At 28.8% G+C, this 25664-nt stretch overlaps 2 protein-coding genes across 2 annotated transcripts; both read left to right on the top strand.

Annotated features, from left to right (window-relative positions):
- The first annotated feature begins 760 nt into the window (after positions 1–760).
- LOC112732571 (alkane hydroxylase MAH1-like) lies at positions 761–16583 on the top strand. The gene is made up of 2 exons (XM_025781325.1): positions 761–1480; positions 16410–16583. Exons 1-2 carry the CDS (start codon positions 761–763, stop codon positions 16581–16583), a joined length of 894 nt encoding a protein of 297 aa, XP_025637110.1.
- A 7227-nt stretch (positions 16584–23810) lies between these two features.
- Positions 23811–25229, top strand: LOC112732567 (alkane hydroxylase MAH1-like). The gene has a single exon (XM_025781318.2). The coding sequence runs from the start codon at positions 23811–23813 to the stop codon at positions 25227–25229; it is 1419 nt and encodes a 472-aa protein (XP_025637103.2).
- Positions 25230–25664: the final 435 nt, after the last annotated feature.

Raw genomic sequence — 25664 nt, 5'->3', positions numbered from 1 at the left:
TTCTCCTTTTACAAGATCTCCAATATATTTTTCTTCTACTTACAAATCCAATATATTTTGCTTCTACTATTAATATTTGGATCCACTCCTTGCTTCACTAGCGGAAATGTTTGGTAACCAAAGAAAATCAGCCAAAAACAGCAATACCTTGTCTTATTTAGCATTCATTAATTGTTGCGACAATTAATTAATGCTAAATAACAGGGGCAGAGCTACATACTGCGAAAGGGGGCAACGGCCCCCCTAATTTTAAGTTTTTACATGTAAATTATATGTAAATTTCAGTTTAGTCCCCCTCAAAAATTTATTTTAATATTATTTTATTGTGTAAATATTTTTAGCCCTCTCTAATGTTTCTTCTAACTCTGCTCTTGCTAAATAAGGTAAGTTCTGACTGTTTTTTTTTTTTTTTTTTGTCTAACTAGCATTACCCCTTCACTAATAACCAAAGATGCAAATGATAAGATCAGGGCTATATATATAAAACCACAAATTGAAATCTACATTCTTTAATTTCATATCGTAACAAATTAATAAGCATATACTAATTATGACACTACCAAAGTAATGCTTATAGAAATAAAAAAAGTCTTATAAGATGCAAATGAACTACTCACAATATATGCTTTTATAAATAATTTAGAATAATAATACGACAATACATTGCATTTGAACAAAGGCTTCTGGCATATCACGTAATTGTGCTAAGTTAGGGATAATACCTCGTATATATGCCTCCATTTCCTGTAGAGAATAGTAAATGACATTCAAGGTTAACCTAATCATCTTATATAAGAAACTGTTTAACATGCTCAAAGCTATTGTGGAGGAAAGCGAAATGGAAAAAATAGATCGCAAGCTTCTAAGAGACAATGCAATTAGTCTCTTATTAGCAGGAAGGGATACAATTAGTTCAGGTCTCAGTTGGTTTTTCTGGCTAGTTTCAACCCACCCTTTTGTCGAAGCCAAGATCCTTGAAGAAATCAGAGCAAACTTCATAACCAATGAAGAAAATTGGCTCATCACTTCAAGATTGGAAAATCTTAACAAGCTAGTTTACCTGCATGGAGCTTTGTGTGAAGCATTGAGACTTTTCCCTCCGGTTCCTTTCGAGCACAAATCTGCAGTTAAATCAGATATACTCCCCAGTGGGCATCGTGTTAATGCAAATACTATGGGGATTTACTCTTTATACTCAATGGGAAGAATGGAACAAATATGGGGAGAAGATTGCTTGGAGTTTAAGCCAGAAAGGTGGATTTCTGAAAAGGGAAGCATCATACACATACCATCTTACAAGTTCATAGCTTTCAATGCAGGCCCAAGAAGTTGTTTGGGTAAAAATATAACCTTTATTCAGATGAAGATCGTCGCCATTGCTTTGCTCTGCAATTTTCAGTTTGAGGTGGTGGAAGGGCATAATAATGTGTATCCATGTGTTTCTATTATTCTTCACATGAAACATGGCTTGAAGGTCAAGGTTACTAAAAGAGGTATTAATTAGATTTAGGGGAATCTACATGTTATGGATTCCATTATTGTACGGACATTATATTATCATCTTGTCATCTGTATAAGACAAATAATTGAAGAAGTAATAAGCGTATCATTTAGCTGATGTAGTTTTTCATCATGGATCTTCACAAAGTTTGTACTTATTGAATTTGAAAAACTAATTCAGGTGGAACAAACATTATTATGTAATTCAATTCAACTAGGTATTCTTTAAAAGTGGTACAATATTCAGCTTTTTATTACAATAATTTAAAAAAAATTAAAACAAACACATTTAAAAATTATGAATAAATTTATTGTCTTTTTAAAATTAAATACACATTTAAATACAATCTAAAAAAAATAAATTTTAAATTTTAAATTTTAAATTTCTGTTTGAGATTTAATATATTTAATTATTAATATATTATAATTTAAATACATATCTAAAAATCAAATTATTCAAAATTCAAAAATTTGATTTTAAAATTATAAAATAAACCTTAAACCATCAAATTATTAATTAAACCCGTACAAAACACTCAAAGAAGCAGAAAAGTCACGTTGCCAATGAGTTATACCTCAAATGGCATAGTCTCCCCATATTCAATTAAGAGGTTGTGGGTTCGAGTCTCATATCTTCAGTAAAAAAAGATTAAAAAAATAAAAAAGTAGAGAAGTCACGTTTGCCCCATGTCAAAACACTTGAAGCTGTCTTCCTCCTTCTTGGCGCTCACGCCGCCTTTCTTCTCCTCGTCGCCGTTCGTCCACGCCGAAAACTTACCTGAGGTTTGGATGGGTCTCTGACACCATTACTTTTTTTTATTATTCTGTATAAATTTTGATTTTTTTGAAATAAAAATCGAATAAAATGGCCTAAAGAGATTTTCATATATATTGCAATGTTAAATTATTTTTGCATGTGTAATTTCTGTATTTTGAAAGTGTTTTAAAAATATTTTCTATATAACTTTATAATTTTAGATGTGTTACAATTATTTTTTAATGTTTAAATTTAGATTTTAGATTTATGATTTTGGATGTATTTCAAAAATATTTTCTGTATAACTTCATAATTTTAGATGTGTTATAATTATTTTTTAATGTTTAAATTTAAATTTTAGATTTATGATTTTGGATGTGTTTTAAAAATATTTTCTGTATAACTTAATAATTTTAGATGTGTTACAATTATTTTTTAATATTTAAATTTAGATTTTAGATTTATGATTTTGGATGTGTTTCAAAAATATTTTCCGTATAACTTCATAATTTTAGATGTGTTACAATTATTTTTTAATGTTTAAATTTAAATTTTAGATTTATGATTTTGGATGTGTTTTAAAAATATTTTTTATATAACTTAATAATTTTAGATGTTTTACAATTGAAAAAAAACTACAATTAAAAATATTTTAGTTTGTGAATATAATTATATTCGACCATTTATCACTAAAAATTCGTAAAACAGATCCTCACCAATACAAAATGAGAGAGTGCTTCAGTTGGAAGGTGGTGATAGTCTTCACCAATGAAGACGAAACGGAGAATTCAGCTGTCAGCGTCCTTTTTGGTTTGGGATTCACTAATGCGTGTGAATGTTCCGTACAATAAGGAATTTAAAAAACTGTATCTGTTACGTGAAGTTACGAAAGTAAAGCAAAGTCATTGTAACCACCAATAAAGTGGGTAGGTTTTAAAATTTAAATTAAAATCTAATTATAGATATGTATGTACAAAATAGGAACATGTTACAATAAAAAATAATTAAATATTATTTAAATTTGATTAAAGGCTGATTAGTATTGTACAACTAGTATTTTTCTATGTAATTATCAATTGTTTGTTTAATATATTTGGTTTAACGTGCAGAGAGAAAAATAAAACAATTTGTCTAAAATAGAAATTATTAAGTCCACACAAATATAGACCTTGATCCATCACAACTAAGCCAAATTTTATAACAAGCCTCTAAACCAAATAAGAGAAAAGGAAGAAAAGTGGCCCAAAATCCCTTCTAGTCTATTTGGTAACCTACACTCATCACTAACAGAAACTTGATGCCTAAGCTCAAATTCAATTTAATTTATCTTGACTTTTACCGAAAGTCAAATTCTCTTTTTTCTCTTCTATTCGGTCACGTCATTCAATAAAAAAGAAAGAAGAAAATGGAAAGGACAGAAGTTATGATGTGTTGAAGAATAAAAAACTTGTTTCAAAATAAAAAAAAAAAGACTACAACTAAGAAGCTAATCACACTTCGATCAGAGCTCATAAAAAACATCTTTCCTCATTTGTACTACATACATCAAGAAACCAAGAAGAAATTCACAAAATCACAAGTATAAATCAAACAACCATGGAGAAATCAAAGTCAATTTTGGATAGCAGAAGATTCACGATTCAAATCAAAACTTGAAGACAAAGCAAAGTTCTACGATCAAGATTAAAGAAGCTTGAAGAAAAAGGATGAGAGAGAATGAGTAAGTTGCATGCAATAGATTCGGACTTCTCTCTCATCACCGACGAAGTCGCTGCAAGCTCAGAGGAAGAAGAAGAAGACAGGATGGACCTTGAACTAGCTTCAACCTTGAAAACTTCACTCTTCTATAATAAAGGTGAACGGCCAAGGATTGAAGGTAAGAGAGTAAGAACTAAGCACAGAGTTCGGTTCTCATAGCTTTCTAAGCTTGTTGAGTTCTTCTCCTTCATGGTTCTCATTTAGTAGTTTATTTTTTTCAGTTTTGTCTGTCTGAGTCTCATTGAAAAAGACAAACATAGTGAGATTTGTAAGAAAAAGTTAATAAGAGGTAAAATGCAGTAAGTTAAATTTGGAGAAAAAGCCTTAAGATGTCTCAGTTTTCTTTGTACATCTTTCTGTTTTGTTTTATGATCATGTGGAAATTTTCTTATAAGTTGGGTTAGCACTTGGCTGTTGAAAGCTAGATTGAGATCTAGTCAAATTCAAATTGGGTTAGAATCTGGATTTGTCCCATATATGATTGGGTAGATTTTAGGAAAAGATTGGTATATGTACCTTGTGAAAAAGATAGTAAAAAATTTCATCATAATTATAATGGAGACTAGATGTAGGTTATATTGCACTGAGTAGTTGAATTAGGATATTTCTGAGTGTCACTCTCTCTTCTTTGCTCTTTTACTATTTCTGTAATTCAGGAGACAAAAAGAAAAGTATCTCCTAACTCAACAGGAGCCAAAAACAAAAATATCTCCTGAATTCTCTTTATTAAAAACGAAAGTTAAACTCAGCAGAAAAGAAGACTAAGATTTAACTCCCCTTCTCTTAGTCACCGATAACAATTAGTATTTGATATTGATCATATGTAATACGAAAAATACAACTAAGTGCATCCTAAAATCAATCATAAAAATCATTCATCATTATATATAATACACACTAAAAATAAATTAAACTACACTTATATTTATATACAAATATATAAGAACAAATCTTAATAAATAATTTTAGTGTAACATATTTATAAAAAATGACTATATTATATAATTCACGTAACTGTCTACTTGTGTTGTAGTAACAATGCGAGAGACTTTAACTAGCTAATAGATTAAATAACAAAAAATATTTTAGAAGTAAAACATCAGTTTAAATAACTATCTGTTAGACATCACATTTTAACCAAAAGTTTTAAATTAATGAGTTTTATGATTTTTTTTATTATTTAATAATTCATTTTGAACTATTGTGAGACTTTATTTTTTATACTTGATATTTTAATATTCTATTGTGGTAAGTTTTTTTTTTATATATATATTTGGATAGATATATAACATTCTAAATTCATAGAATATTTAATCTATCTCATTTAAGGTATCAAGGGAATAAAATACTCTATAAATAACAAATCATCAAATCAATTACTAATAAATATTTGTATATATTTATATATACTTTTACACATTTTCAAAAGAATGTGGCAATAAGATCAAGATATATGTCAAAATTTATAAGCGTCACTACATGTGATATTATTGAGAAGTCGTCAATTATTTAATTAAATTGCGAAACAGAAGAGTTTAAGCTGTCATGCAACAATTTGGGATGTGCAGATCAGTTAATTTACCGATCCGTTATATGGGAATTCCATTAGGAACAAATTCGAAGAGGGTGGGAACATGGGATCCGATTATTAAAAAAGTGGAGGAGAGACTTAAGGATTGGAAGGAGAGGTACTTGACAAAAGCAAGAAAACTAGTGCTGATGATTAAATTGGTTCTCATCAATAATTTGTCGATGTATTGCTTGAACATGTTTAAAATTACAAAGGTAGTGGCGGCAAAGCTTATGGCATTGTGATCAAGGTTCTTTTGACTAAGTCAACCCGTGGGAGGGGAATACCAACTATGAGGTGATCTGTTGTACAAAGGCCGAAGAACTTAAGGGGTTTAGTAGTGGGAGATGTAACGCTAGAAAATATTGGTCATTTGTTTAAGTGGTGGTAGAGGTTTAATAAAGAAGAGTGTCCGTTAGGAAAGAAAGTAGTGTGTTTGTGTAATGACTTTGATGGAAGTAGTAGGCCTATTAAAAATTAATTAATAAGAAAGAATGGGGTGTATGACAGATATTGGTGGCTTGAAGCATAAGGAACCAGAGTTGTTTGAGTTATATAAAGAGGGTTTGTAGATTCAGGTTGGGGATGGGACGAAGGCTAAATTTTGGCACGATTTGTTGATGAAAGTGAAAAAACGAGAGAGATATCCAAGACTATATAGAGCAACTTCATATGGTAATTGTTCCATTTGTGACGGTGGTGTTTGGGATGGTTTCTTGTAGAGATGGAGTTAGGAGTGGAACCTAATATGTTTAATTTTATCAAAAAGTTATGATAGAGGTTAATTCCTCCTCGTGTGTTGAGTTTCTTGTGTAGTTTGTTATTTTGATAAAATTTCACACTAGAAAAAGCTAAGACTTGCTAGATTTGAAATTGTTTCTTTGGATGAATCAAAATGTGTACTGTATGGATTGGAATCAAAATCGGTGTACAAAACCTATGCAGTAGGGTGACCGCCATTATGTATGTAAGTCTATTTTGGTTTATGATTTGTAAGTGTCATTCATATAAGAATTTGTTATTATTACCAGTATCATCTAACATAAATTACATTTTATACTAATCTTATTTATTCTGTTGGTAATTAAATATAATTTCATTTAGATTATCATCATCATTTACTTCAACAACAACCTATGAAATAATCTAATCTAGTGAGATAAATATGATGAAAATGCTTAAAATAAAAAAAAATATCCAACTAACATCTTCGTTTTTGAAACCTGCCACATGAACAAGAACAACAATGAATCTAGCTAAATGGATGCATGCTTTAGGGTGTTAGTGATGATAAATTGCTACCACCTTTAGGGTTTTAGTGAGTTAAATATGTCTCTTACTATATTGTTGCAGGCTTCTACAATTTAGTTGTTTGGCCTTTTATGCTAAATGATGGTGTATGTCTTTAATTAGTAGGCTAATACAGTAATACCCAATAATCTGTATGTACTGCATAGCTCGCGGTTTAGTATAGTGTAATCCCTTAAAACATCAGAATGTAAAAAATGTTGTAGGTAACAACTATATATGCAGTCATTTACATAAATAAAAAAAAGGATAAATTTATAATAAAAATTCTTTTGGAATAATCTAAAAAAGTTTGTTTTCCAATTATTTTATATACATACAAATTTCTAAATTTCACTATTTTATTTAATAATTTTCATTAATATACACAAATAAAATTTATTATGTGAGTTGTGAGAGGCGAGTTTCAACTACTTGATTTTAAGTATTTTCTTTTACAGCATTAATGCCTATAATAATGAAGTAGGCAAAAGTTAGAATGTGTCAGTGTCACTATCTTATTGCAATTCCACATGTGTTGGAATAACATTTGGATATTAGTTAAATTAGAATTTATATTTAAATTTAAATTAGATAATTATTTTTGTGATTTTATTTTTATTTGTTTGACATCTATAAATAAGTAGTACTTTTTATTATATGCCACACACACTAAATACATAGTAAATACATAAATCCTTTTTTCTAACATGGCATATGTTATTTAAAACTATTTTGTAGATAATAAAAAATAATTTAAAATAGTTTAAAATTATTTTATTTTATATATCTTTTAATTATTATCAAAATAATTGAATAATAATAATAATAAGAGTAATAAATAAATAATTGAAAATATTATATATATAAAATTATAGATAATATTAAATTAAATAATATAACTTTAAATTATTATTGGGCATGTTCGTTATTAACTTACTATTATTAGTTCTAGACTTCTAGCATTATACAACTTTCTAATTGCTAGGTAGTATTAGGTGGTTTTTCACCTACACAATTTTTTATGCCATAATCATAATTAAGATATAAATATATATTATATTAATTATATTAAGTTATGTGTAATATGAATTATTATTTTTATATAAAAATATTTTTATATAAATAATTACCTTATTATTAATAATATTCAAGATATACGGGCGCTAAAAGTTATTCGTTATTAAAAGTGAACTTTAGAGGGTACTACTAATATACCAAATAGACTAATTATTGCTTATTGAACAGCTTCAATATAATACCTTATATGTTTGTATAAATTTATGAAAAAGTGATATTATCAAAATAAGAACAATAATATCCACTTTCTATTCATATATCTAATAAAAAAATATTATGTATATATTTTTTAAATAAGTTTAGTCTTTAAATTTTTTGTCTAAAATTAACATCATTTTTAATTTCTTTTTCAAAATTGTCTCTAATTTTATAATAAATTTTTAAAATGATCTTTCTATTAAGAAACATAATTTTTTAACAAACTTATTCCAATAAAAATAATAAGAGAAAATGACATTATCTTCTATTGTGTTAAAATAATAAAATACTAAATAATAAGAGTCACACTTTCATCTTCTATATTTTTAAAATATACACTCTCTTTACATACATACAAGAATTAATATAACATACACCTTAATCCATTTGACTAAAATATGGTTCAATTTAATAATTATAATCATATATAGACAAATAAGTAATAATTATTTGATAATTTAAAAAAAAAATACTAGCATAAAATATATATTTTTATTAATTATGGTAGTAAATTTCATTTATTTTTTAATATTTAACTTATTAAAAATATATTATTATCATAGAAAAATAATAATATAAAAATATAAAAGTATTAAAATGTAATATATTTTATTTATTTTTAGTATTTTAACATTAATAATCAAATATATTGAAAATTTTAAATTAAGCATTTTTATAACAAGTTAAAATATTGTATATTATGAAATAGTAGTAATAAATATATATATTAAAGTGATAAATAATTTTATTTTAAAAATGTTATTCGTACACCAAAATCAACTACTAAAACCAGTTACCAATGTATTTATATATAAATATATATGTGATTTAATTTATTTTTAATGTGTATTTGTATTCCAACATGTATTTTATACTGAGAGCTGATTTTAATGTATATGTAGCATAGTCATATTTTATTCAAGGCAATTCACACATTTAAAAAAATAATAGTAAACATATATATTTCAAATATGTATCCATATTATAATTTTTCATTTTTCCAAGGGCAATTGACATATTTGGAAAATACATGCTTATTATTTTTATCTTTTTATAATATAAATTATTGATCTCATTAAATAGAGTAAATTAAATAAAAAATTAATAATAATAATAATAATAATAATAATAATAATAATAATAATAATAATAATAATAATAATAATAATAAATAATAACGTACTAAAAAGAGTATTACAAAAAAGAATACTAGAAAAAAATTAAACATACTTAAAAAAATAACATATTTGATGATATATATATGTGTGTGTGTGTGTAACTAAAATTTATATATTTTTAATAGAAATAATAGTGTGTTCATATACTAATTTTGTATAGCTAGCGTTTATATGTTTTATTAGAGTTTTATAATTTAATTTAATACTCATTTATGTTAATATCTTAAACTATTAGTTTATTTGTATATTATTTTCAATTTTTTACTTACAACATATTTTGTCATTTTCTATATGTTATTTTTATTATTTTAAATAATCAGTCTCTAATAATTATAAAAAAATGACAAATTATAAAAGTAACATATTTTTATCACGTAGGTACGGTAGTTTACATAAAAATGTGTAAAACCTACAGGATATGGCGATTTATATAAATTAGAATTAGAACCAAGATATAAATTCTTTTAGAATATTGTAATTGTATAAATATGCTTTCTAATTATTTTTAATGTGTAAATTATCCTTTTATTTATTTAAAATATTTGACCATTAATCATAAAATATGTAAAAATTTCAAATTAAATATTTTTGTAACAAGTTAAAATATTAAAATATATAAAATCTATTATAATAATGTATTTTATATTATTATTACTATTATATATAATTACAATAATTATTGAAAAGTATTTTAGTCGATTTTATTAAAGTATATGTTAGTTAATTTATATAGAAGATGAGTGTGTATATTTTAAAAATAAAAAATATTATGTATATAACAAAAAAAATTATAAAAATATATATTAATTTATTTATTTTTAATATATAATTAATTAATATATTTTTTATACTAATAATTAATGATCATACCCAACCTCCAACAACCCACTCCCTCAAAGTGACCGTACGCGTCAACCCCCAACTCCCAACCGTGGAATCCTACTCTTGGAGCTTTTGGAGAAACTTTAACAGCATCAAGGCCAGATTTACTCAGAGTCCGATCATGATATGCATGAAACCATCTTTGCATTTTGAACATGCTAGCATAACAAACTATCACATATTTACATATAAATAATAATACTCTAAAATTAAGTTAATTATCCAACTAAATATAACTAAATTAGTATAACTTAATTGATATTCATGCGCCATTAAAGAAGCCACTACTGGCAGATCTTTTCATAGACCATGAAGGCTATGGCCCCTCTAAAAATTTCATTATACAAATAATTATATATCATAGCCTATCACTAGTTTTTTTTTTTTTTTGTCAGTGACTATCACTAGTTTAGTTAGCTCAAGTTTTTTTAACTAATTTAGAAACACTATTTTCGACTCATAAGTCATATCTCTCTATTCACTCGATATATTTTATCATATTTTACTAATGATAACTAATCTATTTTATTACATATTTTATTAATTGGTTTTTGAAAATTATACACTAATAGATTTTTGAAAATTATAATAATTTTGTAGAATACAACAAGACTTGCCATCATCATAATCATTAGAATAATTGATTTGTTTTTAACTATTATTTTGTGTTTTATTAGTTTTTCAATTTAACTTTTTAGATAAAAAATATTAAAATATTCAATAAATATTAGTTTTATTGTATTTATATAAATTGATAAAAAATTTGTAAGTCACAATTTATATAATTTAAATCTTTCAAATTAAATTTTATACAATTATATTTTCTTATATCATCTTTAAGAAATTAAATAATTTTTTATCTAATTTAATTTAATATTATTTTACTGGTTTCTTTAATTGAATTTTTCTTTTGTAAGAAAAATATTCAATAAGTATTATATCAATTTTTATCATTATAATTATAATTTATTTTACATATGTTACCGTTTATATATTTAAAGAATTGCATCTAATGAGTTTGATCTTAATTTTTTAGAATTAGACAATAAAAATAATGAAAATACTAAAAATTTAGTTCTAATTCAATTAATAAATATTTTAAGTTACTCAAAACTCAAAAAATACTACTCTAAAATATTTTATAAAATTTATTTATAAAATTATTTATTTATTATCAAACTTTAAAAATAATGATATTTATAAATTTTGTTTCTATATAAATGTTATTATGTATTTCTTATATGAAAATTTTTTGCCCCCTCAGAATTTTTAAGCTCCATCACTGCACGCCACTATATTATAACTGTCTTTTGATCGACGACTTCTTTCTTCTTCTTCTTTCCACCTTAATTGTTTGTTTCGTCTCCTCCTTTTTCTCCACTTTTCTCATATTTTTCTTTTATTATTGTCGTTGTCACCAGTCACCACCACCACGCCACCACCTCCATCTCCTCTTCCTCCTCTTTCAATTCTTTTCTCATTTGTTTCTTCAATCTCCTCATTCATTTTCCTCCTCCTCCATCATCATTATTATCATCATCGTTTTTATTATTGTTATTGTTATTATCATCATCGTCTTATATATATAACAATTCAAATCCAGAATGCACCGAAATTTCTTAATGACGACGACATACAAACAAACTCAGTTCAAAACAAGTTCAGATAAAAATGTACCAAAATTAAATCCAAAATGCACTAAAATTACTAAATGATAACTCAACTTCTCATCCTTTTTTTTCATTATCATCATCATCATCATCTTCTTTTCATCCTCCTCTTTTTTTTCATCTTTCTCCTTTATTATTGTCGTCACCACCACCACCTCCTCCTCCTCCTCCTCCTCCTCCTCCTCCTCCTCCTCCTCCTTTCATTTGAATTTCTTCCATCTCCTCCTTCCTTTTTCTTCTCTTCCTCCTCCTCCTCCGTCATCATTATTATCATTATCGTTATCGTTATTGTCATTATCGTTGTCTTCTTTTTATATGTATAACAGTTCAAATCCAGAATGCACCGAAATTCCTTAATGATGATGACAAACAAACGAACTCAGTTTAAAACAAGTTAAGACCAGAATGTACCAAAATTCAAATTCAGAATGCACTGAACTCAAAACTCCTTCTCCTCATTCTTCTTCATTATTATCATCATCTTCTTATTTTCTTGCTCATCATCTTTTTTTTATTTTACCTTCTTATTATTCTTTTGATTTTACTCTATTAACAAGAATAAAAACAAAAAAATCAAACAAAGAAGAAGAAAAAATACAAAATGATGTCAAAACACTATGAAGAGGAGGAGAAAAAGAAAAAAAAAACGCAGCAGCAATAAAAGACGATAAAAAAATACGCGAAGAAAAAGAAAGAACACAAAAAAGAAGGAAGAGAAACACATAGCAACAACAATAAGAATAAAATACAATGAGAAGAAAACACACGAAAAAGAAGAAGGAACGCAAAAAAAAAAAAAAAGAAACACAAAGAGGAAGAAGGAGACAGAAGAAGAAGAGAAGAACACGAGAACATTTCTGTTGTTGGAACGTGTATTTATATTCTCACCAATAAAATTAATTTTTATTAAACTTAAACTAACTTAATTAAACTTAATTACTAAAAACTTGGATATATAATATGACTGTTTTTTTTTCATATATCAATACATTATTGTACGTGGGTACTTAAAAGTGTAAGTGGAACATGAAAATGCAAAACAAAGAAAACCCACCATTTCTTCTTTCTAGAATCAATCCTATGTTTTGTCATTTCGATGCAAATTCTTGGATGGGAATGTTCCTGTTGATACCTTTAAGCTAATAACATCATTTTAGCAAATTAGTTAGGTTAGCTATGCTGAGTTAACTTTACTATATAACAGTAATCTTCCACTCCTGATTTGTAAGGTTCACCACTTAAATTTGTGTACCAAACCTTTTCTTTAATCTAAATCTCTTCTTTTTCTTTGAACTCGAGTCACAAGTTTCCCGAGTTTGAACATGGTGGGTGAGCGTCTTGTGACTCCGTTCGTGTTCCTTCATCTTCTTGACCCTAAATTCTTTCTTCTCTTTTCTTAAACAACCATGGCACACCATTAAGAGCCTCCAATTGTGGTGAATTCAGGGTCCAACAATAAAAATCCGAATTCAAATTTTTCAGTTTCTGATCTTCAAAACCTAGCTCGTTTATTATCTCAGATATCCAACCTTCAATCACATATGCCAAGAACTCAAGTCAATTCCATCTCTGACCCATCAATCCCTTATGTCTTGCATCATGGAGAAAATCCTGGCATCTCCATCATTAACGTTGTGTTAACCACTCATAATTACAACTCATGATCAAGAGTCATGACATTGGCGCTGAAAGGAAAGAACAAGCTCTGTTTTGTGGAAGTCTCCCGAAACCTCAAGAAAATGACCCCAATTTCATGGCTTGGGAGGAGTGCAATACCCATGTAGTGTCTTGGCTAACTTCCTGGATCAGTGAAGAAATTCTTCATAGTGTAATATAGAATGACAATGTTGCTGATATTTGGCGTGATCTCCAACATCGATACTATTAGGGGGACGTGTTTAGAATAGCTGAACTTGAGGAAGAGTTGTTCTCCATCAAACAAGTTGAGTTGAGCATTACTTCATACTTCACTAAATTGAAAGCTGTATGGCAAAAATTAGACATCTTTCGGCCAATTCCTCATTGTAATTGTGGAGAATCTTGTACTTGTGGACTCAGTGTTTTAGAAATTATAGAAAAGACAGCTACTTAGTTCGATTTTTAAGGGGTCTCAATGAACAATATGCTGTAGCGAAATCACAAATCATGTTAATGAACCCACTCCCAACAATTAATGATGCATTTGCACTCTTGACCCAGCAAGAACGACAATTAACCACCCTTGACATTCTTGAATCAAAAACAATTCTAGCTGCTCAATCCAGTTTTGACACCTCTCTTGGATTTCAGCATCTGGCTACTCGAGGACGAGGTAGAGGGGTTAGAGGAAAAGGTGGCCGATTTGGAAGGCCACCATCCAAAACTTGCTCCTACTGTCACAAGACTTGTCATCTTGTAGACACCTGCTACAAAAAGCATGGTTTACCACCCCATCTCAAGCAACAACAAAAGCACAACACATTAACAATGAATGTGATGATCACTGTAGAACCTAATGAAACTAGAGGTCAAATCCTTGTTCCACAATAAGAAGGTAGAAGTGCTGAGCTCTCTTTCACTCAAGATAAAAAACAAGCACTCATAGCTTTACTGCAACAATCTCCTTCTCAGTCTCTTGGTGCCACAATTAATTCTTCAGAGTCAGGTATTCTTACTCACACCCTATACATGAGCACACACATATCACACCTCTTGTCATTGAAATCATTTTATTCCAACTCTTGGATACTTGATTCAGGAGCCACTGATCATGTATGTCACACACTTACTAATTTTATCAACTACACTCATATAAAACCAATTTTGGTCAAATTACCTAATGGTTCTCATACTATCACTTCTATTTCCAAAACCATTCTTTTTTCAAATGATCTTTATCTTACAAACGTTTTATACATTACTAATTTCAATTTCAATCTTATTTCAATTTCTCAAATAACTAAAAACTTACACTGCAAAGCTTCTTTCACTGACAAGAGCTGTGAGATACAGGATTTGAATACATGGAGGACGATTGGCACAGCTGAGGAAAATGGAGGATTATACTCTTTGACTATTCAACCCAACACTAAACTGGTTCAAAATTCTGCCTCATCTCTCATTCAACAATCACAAATTCCACATACTACACATGATGGAGCATGCCGCAATGACACTTCTCTTTCCAATAGCACAATAAGTTACACTAGCAATATTAATAATCTGTGGTACCTTAGACTAGGTCATATACCAAAAGATACATTACAATTGATGCATGACATTTATCCATTTGTAGATGGTAAAGAATTTAAACAACCATGTGATGTTTGCCATTTCTCTAAACAAAAGAGACTGCCCTTTCCTGTTAGTTCTACTACATCTAATGAATTTTTTGACTTAGTGCACTTTGATATATGGGGACCAATTTCTATTCCTTCAAACAACGATTTCAAATATTTTTTTACAATAGTTGAAGATAAGAGTAGATATACATGGGTATACTTCCTCAAACTGAAATATGAAGTTTTAAATTTGGTTAAAAATTTTATTTTCTTGATAGAAACTCAATTCGGCAAAACAATAAAGGCCATTTGATCCGACAATGGTCCAGAATTTAATCTCACCTCTTTTTACCAATCTAAAGGTATCATTCATCAAACTTCATGTGTGGAAACTCCACAACAAAATGGCGTTATGGAAAGGAAGCACCAGCACATTCTTAACATTACTAGAGGTCTTATTTTTCAATCAAACCTTCACGAATGTCTTTGGCCTCATGCAATAAATCATGTTGTGCACTTGATGAATAGAATACCTAGCATTAAGCTAAAGAAGAACTCACCATTTAGCATTTTATATGGAAGGGTACCTGACATTAGCTCCTTAAAAGTGTTTGGCTGCGTTGCTTTTGCTTGTACATTGATAGCAAATAGGAAGAAGCTTGACAGTAGGGCCAGGAAATGTCTATTCCTCAGATTCAAATCAAACGCTAAAGGATACATTTTGATGGATTTAACAAATAAAAAGGTTTTCATTTCAAGGAACGTTGTGTTTTATGAGTCTAATTTTCCTCTTATCACAAAGAGCACTAACACTCAAATTGAGAACCCAAGACTTTTGAAGTCATCTTTAACCGTTTTTAACGAGATAGATCCTTTTACTATTACATCTCATGCATCACATATATATCATACACTAGACAATCTCACTCATAATCACGCACCACCACATATATAGTTCATCATCTCATGATCAAACATTAGCATCTAATACACAGTCCAATCACACACCCACACCAAATTCCTCAAATTCACTAAATCAACAAACTTTTGATCATGCATCATCATCTCCTCCTTCACAAACACCATTACCTCACACAAATACACATACAATCACAATTGAATGAGAGACTATGCAGAACAAGAAAGCCACCAAATTACTTAAAGGACTATCATTGCATGCAAACTTCATCTTCTAAAGCTACTACCAATAGTCCTTGCAGGTATCCAATTTCTGCTCACTTATCATATGATGCACTCTCACTATCTCAGAGACATTTTTCCCTCACCATATCATCTAACACTGAACCCAAGTCTTTTAAAGAAGCTGTGAAGGAAGATTGTTGGAAGAAAGCTATCAGTGATGAACTTTTGGCTCTTGAAAGCAATAGAACTTGGTCTCTCACAACTCTCCCTATTGGGAAAAAGGCAATAGGTTGCAAATGAATTTGGATCCTCTAAATTTTAAATTTTTACTTTAGAGGGTAAAGTGTGATCTTCTATTATTGAATGATTTCTCTCTCATATTTACTTTTATTCCCACTTATGAAATAAATGGTGAGAGATCACACTTTAATCTCTAAAGTGAAATTCAAAATTTAGAGAATTCAAATCCGTTGCAAATGGATCTTCAAAACAAAGTACAAGTCTGATGGGACCATTGAAAGACATAAAGCAAGACTTGTTGCAAAAGGATTTACTCAAACCGCGGGTTTGACTACTTCGAGACATTCAGTCCGGTGGTTAAAATGACAACATTCAGACTCATCTTGGCTCTTGCAGCAGTAAAAGGCTGGCACCTCCACCAATTGGATGTCAATACAACATTTTTACATGGCGATTTACCCGAAGAAGTCTATATGAAAGCACCACCAGGACTACAAGTCCCTTCCAATACTGTTTGCAAACTTGAAAGGTCTCTTTATGGACTCAAACAAGCGAGCAGGCAGTGGAATTCGAAGCTCAGCTCTGTCTTCACAGCAGCGGGTTATGTGCAGTCTAGGCATGACTATTCATTGTTTACTAAACAAACTAGCAACAAATTTACAGCAGTTTTAGTGTACGTTGATGATTTCGTCATGGTTGGGGATGACATGCAAGAGATTAACAACCTGAAGACACTTCTTGACAAGAAATTCACCATCAAGGACCTTGGTCAACTCAAGTTCTTTCTTGGCATGGAAATTGCTCGAAATGGTAAGAGAATTGCTCTCTATCAATGGAAATATACCCTTGATCTCCTCAAGGATTTTGGTATGTTAACATCCAAATTCCACTCCCATGTGTTACACTTCTCAACTTACAAAGACTTCAGGCACTAGACTCGAAGATACAACCAAGTATAGGCAACTCATTGGGTGCCTCATCTACCTTACTAACACATGTCCGAACATCTCTTTCGCGGTTGGCAAACTTAGTCAATATCTAGATTGTCCTACTAATGATCATTATAGAGCTGGCATGCATCTTCTTCGCTATCTCAAAGCCTCTCCAGCAGCTGGTCTTTTCTTCAGTAGCGACTCTGACCTCTCTTTATCTGGCTACACAGATTCTGACTGGGCAACCTGTGCCGATACACGTCGTTCTATCTCTGGACAATGCTTCTTTCTTGGCACTTCCCTCATCTCTTGGAAGAGCAAGAAACAAGCCACGGTGGCTCGCTCTTCATCCCAAGCTGAATACAGGGCAATGGCCCTTGGTTCCATCGAAGGACAATGGCTTCTTTATCTCTTCAAGGACCTCAATGTCGATCATCCAAAGCCTTTCACAATGTACTGCGACAATCAATCCGCACTCTATATCGCTGCCAATCCCATCTTTCATGAGCGAACCAAACATATAGAAGTGGTTTGCCATATCACAAGGGAAAAGGTTCAAGTTGGGATACTCAAGCTACTGCCAATCTCTTCAGCTCACCAAACAACTGATGTATTCACCAAAGCTTTGCCTCTTGGACTCTTCAAGCAGATGTATTCCAAGCTTGGATTAGTGAATTTTCACTATCCAGCTTGAGGGGGGATGTTGATACCCTTAAGCTAATAACATTATTTTAGCAAATTAGTTAGGTTGGCTATGCTTTAAGTTAGCTGTAACTACCTGTAACATTATTTTAGCAAATTAGTTAGGTTAGCTATGCTGAGTTAACTTTACTATATAACAGCAACCTCCCACTCCTGATTTGTGAGGTTCACCACTTAAATTTGTGTACCAAACCTTTTCTTTAATCTGAATCTCTTCTTTTTTTTTTTTCTGAACTCGAGTCACAAGTTTCCCAAATTTGAACAGTCCCACACCTCATTACGAAACCATAAAATTTGAGACTTCAAAATACAAGCTAAGAAAGCTTGAAAACTGCACAAAGCAGTAAACCCCACCGTTTCTTACATTCTAGAATCAGTACATTTTTTTTTAAATACTAAATATATCTAAATATTTTCATTAACCAAGTTAACTAAGTTATTAAAATTTAATTTAAATTTCAGTCACATTTTTTTTTCTCTTTCTCCTTTTCTTATTCCTCCTTTAACATTGTCATTGTTGTTGTCACCACCACCACTGTCATTGTTGCTGCTGTCATTGCTACCATTGTCTTCTTCTTCGTTTTCTTCTTTTTACGTTCCTTCTTTTTTCTTTCTTTTTTAACGTCTTGTTGTTGTTGTTTAATTTTTTTCCTTGTAAATTAGATGTATCTTTTTATTGAGTGAATTGAAAAAATACAAATACCTTTTATGTTATTTTTCTATACTCAATATTTGTGTGCTATATGTATAAATTTGTGTGCTATGTTGAACAAAAATGTGTGCTATATGTTTAAATAATATTTATGTGCTATAGTAAACTAGAATTTATTTAATAATTTTTGATAAATTAATGTGAATTACTAGGCTATTAGTTTTGATTACTTGTGTTGTTTTTTTATATTCGATATATATTATTATGGTTATTTATGATGATTTTAGTTTTTTTAATTGAGTTGTTTGAAAAAATAGTGTTATTCTATAATTCTAATTTTTGTGCTATATATGTGAATTTGTATGCTATGCTGAACAAAAATGTGTATTACGCTTAAATATTTGTGTGCTATGATAAACTAGAATTTGTTTAATAATATATGTCAAATTAGTGTGAGCTATCAAGTTATTAGCTTCGATTACTTGTGTACTATGAAAATGAAGGAGACGTCTGTTGTTTCACTTTATTTAAATTACACATGTGATGTGGTATAGTGTTTACAGTATTGATGGACAACTGTATTCAAAGTTGATTTATACCTTTTACATCTAAGGGCAGCATTCTATGAACACAAAGGAGATGTGTTGAATGCACCCAGAGATTGCCACACTTTCTGTGGACCATAACCGCAAAAAAATATTGGAACTGCATGCACATCGAAATTAATAGCCACGAGCCATGATGACATACTTAAAAAGAGTGTCAACAGCACCTTTTTATGTGTGTGTGTGTGTTTTTTTTTTTTTGAAAAATAGAACTTGTAATGTAACATTAGTTTACAATAAATAGTGATCGGTTTATACACTATGAAAAAAAAGAGAAAAAATAAATGTGTAATAGAATTCAATAAAAAAATATGGCAGCTACTCCCATGAAGATGCCAAAAACATCTTCTCATGATGATCCTTGTTTAAAAAGTGTAACTTATTTATTTTGCAACACTTTAAATAAAGGTAACACTTTTACTTCAAATAAAATCAAGTCCTACAATCTATCATCCAATGGTCAAAATGATATATCTTCACATGATGACAATCATTAAATCTTCATTGGAGTAGCCACCAAAAAATATACACATAAAGTTTGGTGTAGCAAAAATTTGTGTGCTGTATTTTAAAAATTTGTGTATTATGATTCAAAAATTTGTGTACTGTGTGTAAAATTTGTATACTATATCGATAAGCTTGTGTTACGTTCTTATTTTTGTGTACTATACTTAAAAATTTTATGTGCTATGCTTCAAAATTTGTGTGCTTTTTAATAAAAATTGTGTGTTATAAAAAATATGAAAAAGTTTGTACATATAGTCCAAGCTTTTTGAATTGTACGCTAGTGAAGCATTGGAGCCCATATCACGCGTTTTATTTTGAAAATAATTTTATTATAATTAAGCTAATCAATTAGATTTAATTACAAAAAAATTTGTATATATAGTATCACTTTTTTTTTTCTTTTTTTCATTTCCATCCCAGCCCTTAAAATGGGAACGTTCCACCACTTCGCTAAAACAGGCAAAGCTTAAAATTTTTAATTATTTATTTATTTTTATTTTGAGCATTATGATGTAGAATTGAAAAAATGGACTAAATTTATTGAACCAATCTATTTATTCGTTTAATACCTGTAAGTCTGTTTAAATTTTAAGTTAAATGGGTTGAGTTCGATTAACTCAAAAAAATGACTGGTTAAACGGATTAAATAGTAATTCGTTTTTGTTTATATTTTTTAAAAAGAAATTAATACTTTTAATCAATATATCTTTCAATCTCATTTAAAAATTCGATCCATAAATTAAAAAAGACATTGTTATTTAAGATTTTTTATTTAAACATAATTTTTTTGTTAAAATATTTTTAAAATTAAAATAAAAAGATAAATAAATTAGTCTGTTTAACCTATTAGTCTGATCATAAATGATCTAAAACGAAAAAATTATAGCTCATGAATAAAACGAACATAAATAGACCAATCTGTTTAATCTACAAATTTAGATGGACCGAATTTAGATAAGTCGGTGTGATCCGTTTGACAACCTTACTATAACACATGAATGGTTTAATTACTAGTTATTACCACTGATGAGTGAGTGATTTTTTGAAAAATTTCTGGCACGACGAAGGAAATGAGGTGGCGAGACGCCCATTTGGCAAGGGTTTGCGGAGCTTGAACGACGGAGAGGAGGGGTGGTAGGTTTAACTAAAGGAGGAGTTTGTTCAAAAAATAATATTTTTTAAGAGAATAATAGTTTTAAATTTATTATATTAATAATTAAAAATAATTTTAAATTTTATTTTTAAATCATAGAATTAATATAACATTTTATTTAAGAGCCAATTATTCAAAATGGGTGATATTACATGATTAAATAATTTTGATAATCAAGTTCAACTAAATTAGTATAATAATTTAATGACATAATAAAAATTAATTAAAAAAGAACAAATATTTGATTAAACTTAGTTACAAACCAATCATGTTTGGTAACTAATTAGCGTACCAGCCAACAACATCAACTATTAGTTTGGCTATAAACAAATCAATAAAAATATCCAAAATCAAATAAAAAGAAATATCTAAAATTTAAAAAAAAAATCTAAAACCAAATGAAAATAAACATCTAAAATTATTGTAAAAAAAATATCCAAAATCTAACAAAAAAAAATAAAAAATCTGAACGTAATAAAAACTCTTTTTAATTATGGTAAAAAAGAATACATCACTTTTAAATATTTCTTATACTTGAATTTCAGATATTTAAAATTTAAAAATTTTAAATATTTTTTTTGAGAAGGCAAACAAAAAATAAATAAAAGAAAACTATTAAAAAAGAAGATATCATTGTAGATGTTTCTTGTACTCAAATTTTAAAGGTTTAAATTTTAGAGATATTAGATATTTTTTTGAGAATATATAATTAAAACTAAACAAAAGTAAATTATGAAAAATGAAAGTATCATTTTGAATTTTTTTATACCTACGTTTCGAATGTATAAATTTTAGAAGTATCAAATATTTTTTTTAAGAATATATCCATCGTTGTTGTTAAAGCGGTCCCTTCTTTTGCCTCACCATTTAAAAGAAATGTCCGAAAATTTCAAAAGAAAACATCCCAAATTATTATGAAAAGAATTATATATGAAACCTAGCAAAAAGAAACACATGAAACTTAATAAAAAATATCTAAAATATTAAAAAATATCTAAAGTCAAACGAAATAAAAAAATTAAAATTGTTGAGAAAAAAACTCCAAAATATAACAAAAGAAAATTAAACATCCAAAACATAAAAAAAAGAAGCGTATGAAATTTAAGAAAATAAAAGAGTTAAATATGATTTTGGTCCATAACGTATTGGTCGAAAAAATTTTTTATTCTTAACCTTTTTTCGTAAACAAAATTGTCCCTAAGATTTAAAACTAAGTTTTAAAATCATCTTTTTTATTTAAATTTTAAAATTTTGGACTAAATTATCCATAACAAAAAAATTATAAAATAAAAAAAAAGAAAAATAAGAGAAAAAGAGTGTTTTTGCTCTTGCGAAAGGGAAAGGGAAGAAGAAGAAGGGGGAAAGAAAGAAGAAGAAGAAGAAGCTGTCCACAATTTACCTCTGTCTCCGCTTTCGCCGTAAAAAATTAAAATCAAGTTAAATCTTAGGAACGATTTTAAAACCAAATTAAACCTTAAAGACAATGGCGGATCCAGAAATTTTATAAGAAGGAGGCCAAATTGAATACAAAATAAATTAAAATATAACATAATAAAAAGTCAACAAAATATAATTTATGGTATATAGGTCAAAATTAATAATTATATTATATGGAAATCAACATTCAACTACATACTTTAGGATTTTTGTATTTTTAAATTTGTTTTCGATATTTTATATAACTAAAATTATCAATTTATCATCTGAAATAAATTTTGAACCATTCTCTACTTTTTCAACATTATAATTTATACATATTAAGTTACTAATATATAAAATTTTTTTAGTGTGTTAATATATTAAAATATATTTAATCTATAATATATATATTAATTATATAATAATAATAAACTAATAGTATTAATTTTTTTTAAAAAATTGAGGACTATGGCCACCTTAGGCCCTCCTTAAATCCGCCACTGCTTAGAGACTATTTTGTATATAAAAAAAAAAAATTGGAAACGAAAAAAATTTTTGATTTATACCTTAAAGATCAAAATCGTACTTAATCCAAAATAAAACATTTAAAACTATTAAAATGAATCATCCAAAATTTAAAATAAAAAACATCCAAAATATAAAAAAAGAAATATTCAAAACCTATAAAAATACACGTTCAAAAATAAAATATTCAAAACTTAAAAAAATAAAATTATTAAAATTATTAAAATAATCATCCAAAAACTAAAAAATATAGCGGTAAGAGATGGCACAAAATGTTGCAACTTCTACGTTTTCTGGAGGGAGGTGAAGAAAAATGAGAATAGCCCATGTTTTTTTTTTATTTTAAAAACATGATTTTTTTTTGAAAAATTTGCTACTATATAGAGTTAATTTTCTATATTTTTCTGTTATTAAAATATCTTATTCACGTAACATTTTTCGTACATATATTTTTTATAATAATTATAAACGAAATAAATAATAAAATATAAAAATAAAAATATTTTTAAAACCACACGTTTAAGTATGGAATTGATTTTATTTATTTGTTTTTTCTTATAAACATCATTAGAATTAGAAAGCATCATGAGCGACCTATATAAATTTATGATCAAAGAAACCATATCATGCATATATCACACATCACTTCAAACAAAGCCCTCCAAACAAGGCCGAAACTTGATGGACTCCTTAGATTTTATTCTTATTTTTGTAGCCATTGCTTCATTCTTCTTCATCCACACTTGGAGATCTAATAGAAATAACCCCATAATTAATTTGCCCTTCTTTGGTATGCTACCATCAGTTTTATGTAATCTTTCCAATATCCATGATTATGCAACCACCGTTTTGAACCACTATGGAGGTACTTTGATGTTCAAAGGTCCCTGGCTCACAAATGTCAACTTTCTCATCACCAGTGATCCTATGAACGTGCACCACATTACGAGCAAGAACTTTGACAACTACATTAAAGGGTCTGAGTTCTATGAGATTTTTGAAATCATGGGAGATGGCATATTTAACACTGATTCCCACAAGTGGAAGCGCAGCAGGGACATACTACAATCATTGTTCAGACAAAACTCGTTTGAGAGTTTAGTTGTAAAAATAATTCATAAGAAGCTGGAGAGTTGCCTAGTTCCACTTCTCAATAATGCATCGGAATTAGGAACTATTGTGGACTTGCAAGACATCTTTCAGAGATTCACTTTTGACAACATCTGTTCCATAGTGTTGGGCTTTGATCCTAACTCTCTTCCTAACAAGCTCATCCAGTTCCCAGAGATCGCTTTCGAGAAAGCTTTCAACAAAATGGAGGATTCAATGTTCTACAGACACATTGTCCCAAGATTTTTATGGAAGCTTCAGAAATGGCTCCAAATTGGACAAGAGAAGACCTATAGTGAATGTGAGAAAATAATTGACCAATTCTTGCATCAGTGTATATCATCCACTTTCCAAGAGCAAAGCAAATTCAACTGCACTAAACATGAAAATGAACCAAAGTTTAACATGCTTAAAGCTATTGTGGAGGAAAGTGGAATGGAACAAATAGATCGCAAGTTTTTAAGAGACAATGCTATTAGTCTCTTAGCAGCAGGAAGGGATACAATTAGTTCAGGTCTCAGTTGGTTTTTCTGGCTGGTTTCAACCCATCCTCTTGTTGAAGCCAAGATCCTTGAAGAAATTAGAGCAAACTTTATACACAGGGAAGAAAATTGGCTCATCACTTCAAGGTTAGAAAATCTTAACAAGCTAGTTTATTTGCATGGAGCTTTGTGTGAAGCACTGAGACTTTTCCCTCCACTTCCTATTGAGCACAAATCTGCAGTTAAATCTGATATGCTTCCTAGTGGTGATAGTGTTAATGCAAATACTACAATACTTTACTCTTTGTACTCGATGGGAAGAATGGAACAAATATGGGGAGAAGATTGCTTGGAGTTTAAGCCAGAAAGGTGGATTTCTGACAAGGGAAGCATCATACACGTACCATCTTACAAGTTCATAGCTTTCCAAGCAGGCCCAAGAAGTTGTTTGGGTAAAAATATAAGCTTTATTCAGATGAAGATCATCGCCATTGCTTTGTTGTTGAATTTTCAGTTTGAGGTGGTGAAAGGGCATAATGTATGTCCATGTCTTTCTGTTATTCTTCACATGAAACATGGCTTGAAGGTCAAGGTTACCAAAAGAGGTATTATTAATTAGATTTAGGGGCATCTATATGGTGTGTACTCCATTGTTGTACGAACATATATATCATCTTGTTATCTTTATAAGATAAATAAGTGAAGAAGTAATAAGCATATCATCATCATCTTTTCAATGTTTGTATTTGATATTGATCATATATAATATGAAAAACAACTATCATATATTATTGGTGTAACTATCTTTTATCTACTTGTGTTGGTGGAATGACACGAGATTTTAGCCTAGATTAAGTAATAACAATGCCTTCCACATCATATTTTGATCCAAAATTTTAAATTAACGCGTTAAAGGGTCTTATATTAAGCGGCCACTCAAATGCAGATGTTAAAGCATCCTTATAAAATGACTAGTTAACGGCTATTTCGTAGACTTTGTTACGAAGAATATGGAATTTGGAGCCAAATAGAGGCATTGGTTGAGGATATGTTT

This window comes from Arachis hypogaea, chromosome 13 (assembly GCF_003086295.3).
Source record: "Arachis hypogaea cultivar Tifrunner chromosome 13, arahy.Tifrunner.gnm2.J5K5, whole genome shotgun sequence".
NCBI classification, from domain to species: Eukaryota; Viridiplantae; Streptophyta; class Magnoliopsida; order Fabales; family Fabaceae; genus Arachis; species Arachis hypogaea.
Note: the sequence above shows the minus strand (reverse complement) of the source record. Positions and strands in the feature narration are given on the sequence as shown.

Bases quoted from the DNA above. Each gene is read 5' to 3' on its own strand.
- LOC112732571 (XM_025781325.1), top strand. From the start codon at position 761: ATGACATTCAAGGTTAACCTAATCATCTTATATAAGAAACTGTTTAAC. The intron at 1,481-16,409 runs GTTACTAAAAGA...TCACTATCTCAG, and splicing joins AACATGGCTTGAAGGTCAAG to AGACATTTTTCCCTCACCAT.
- LOC112732567 (XM_025781318.2), top strand. From the start codon at position 23,811: ATGCTACCATCAGTTTTATGTAATCTTTCCAATATCCATGATTATGCA.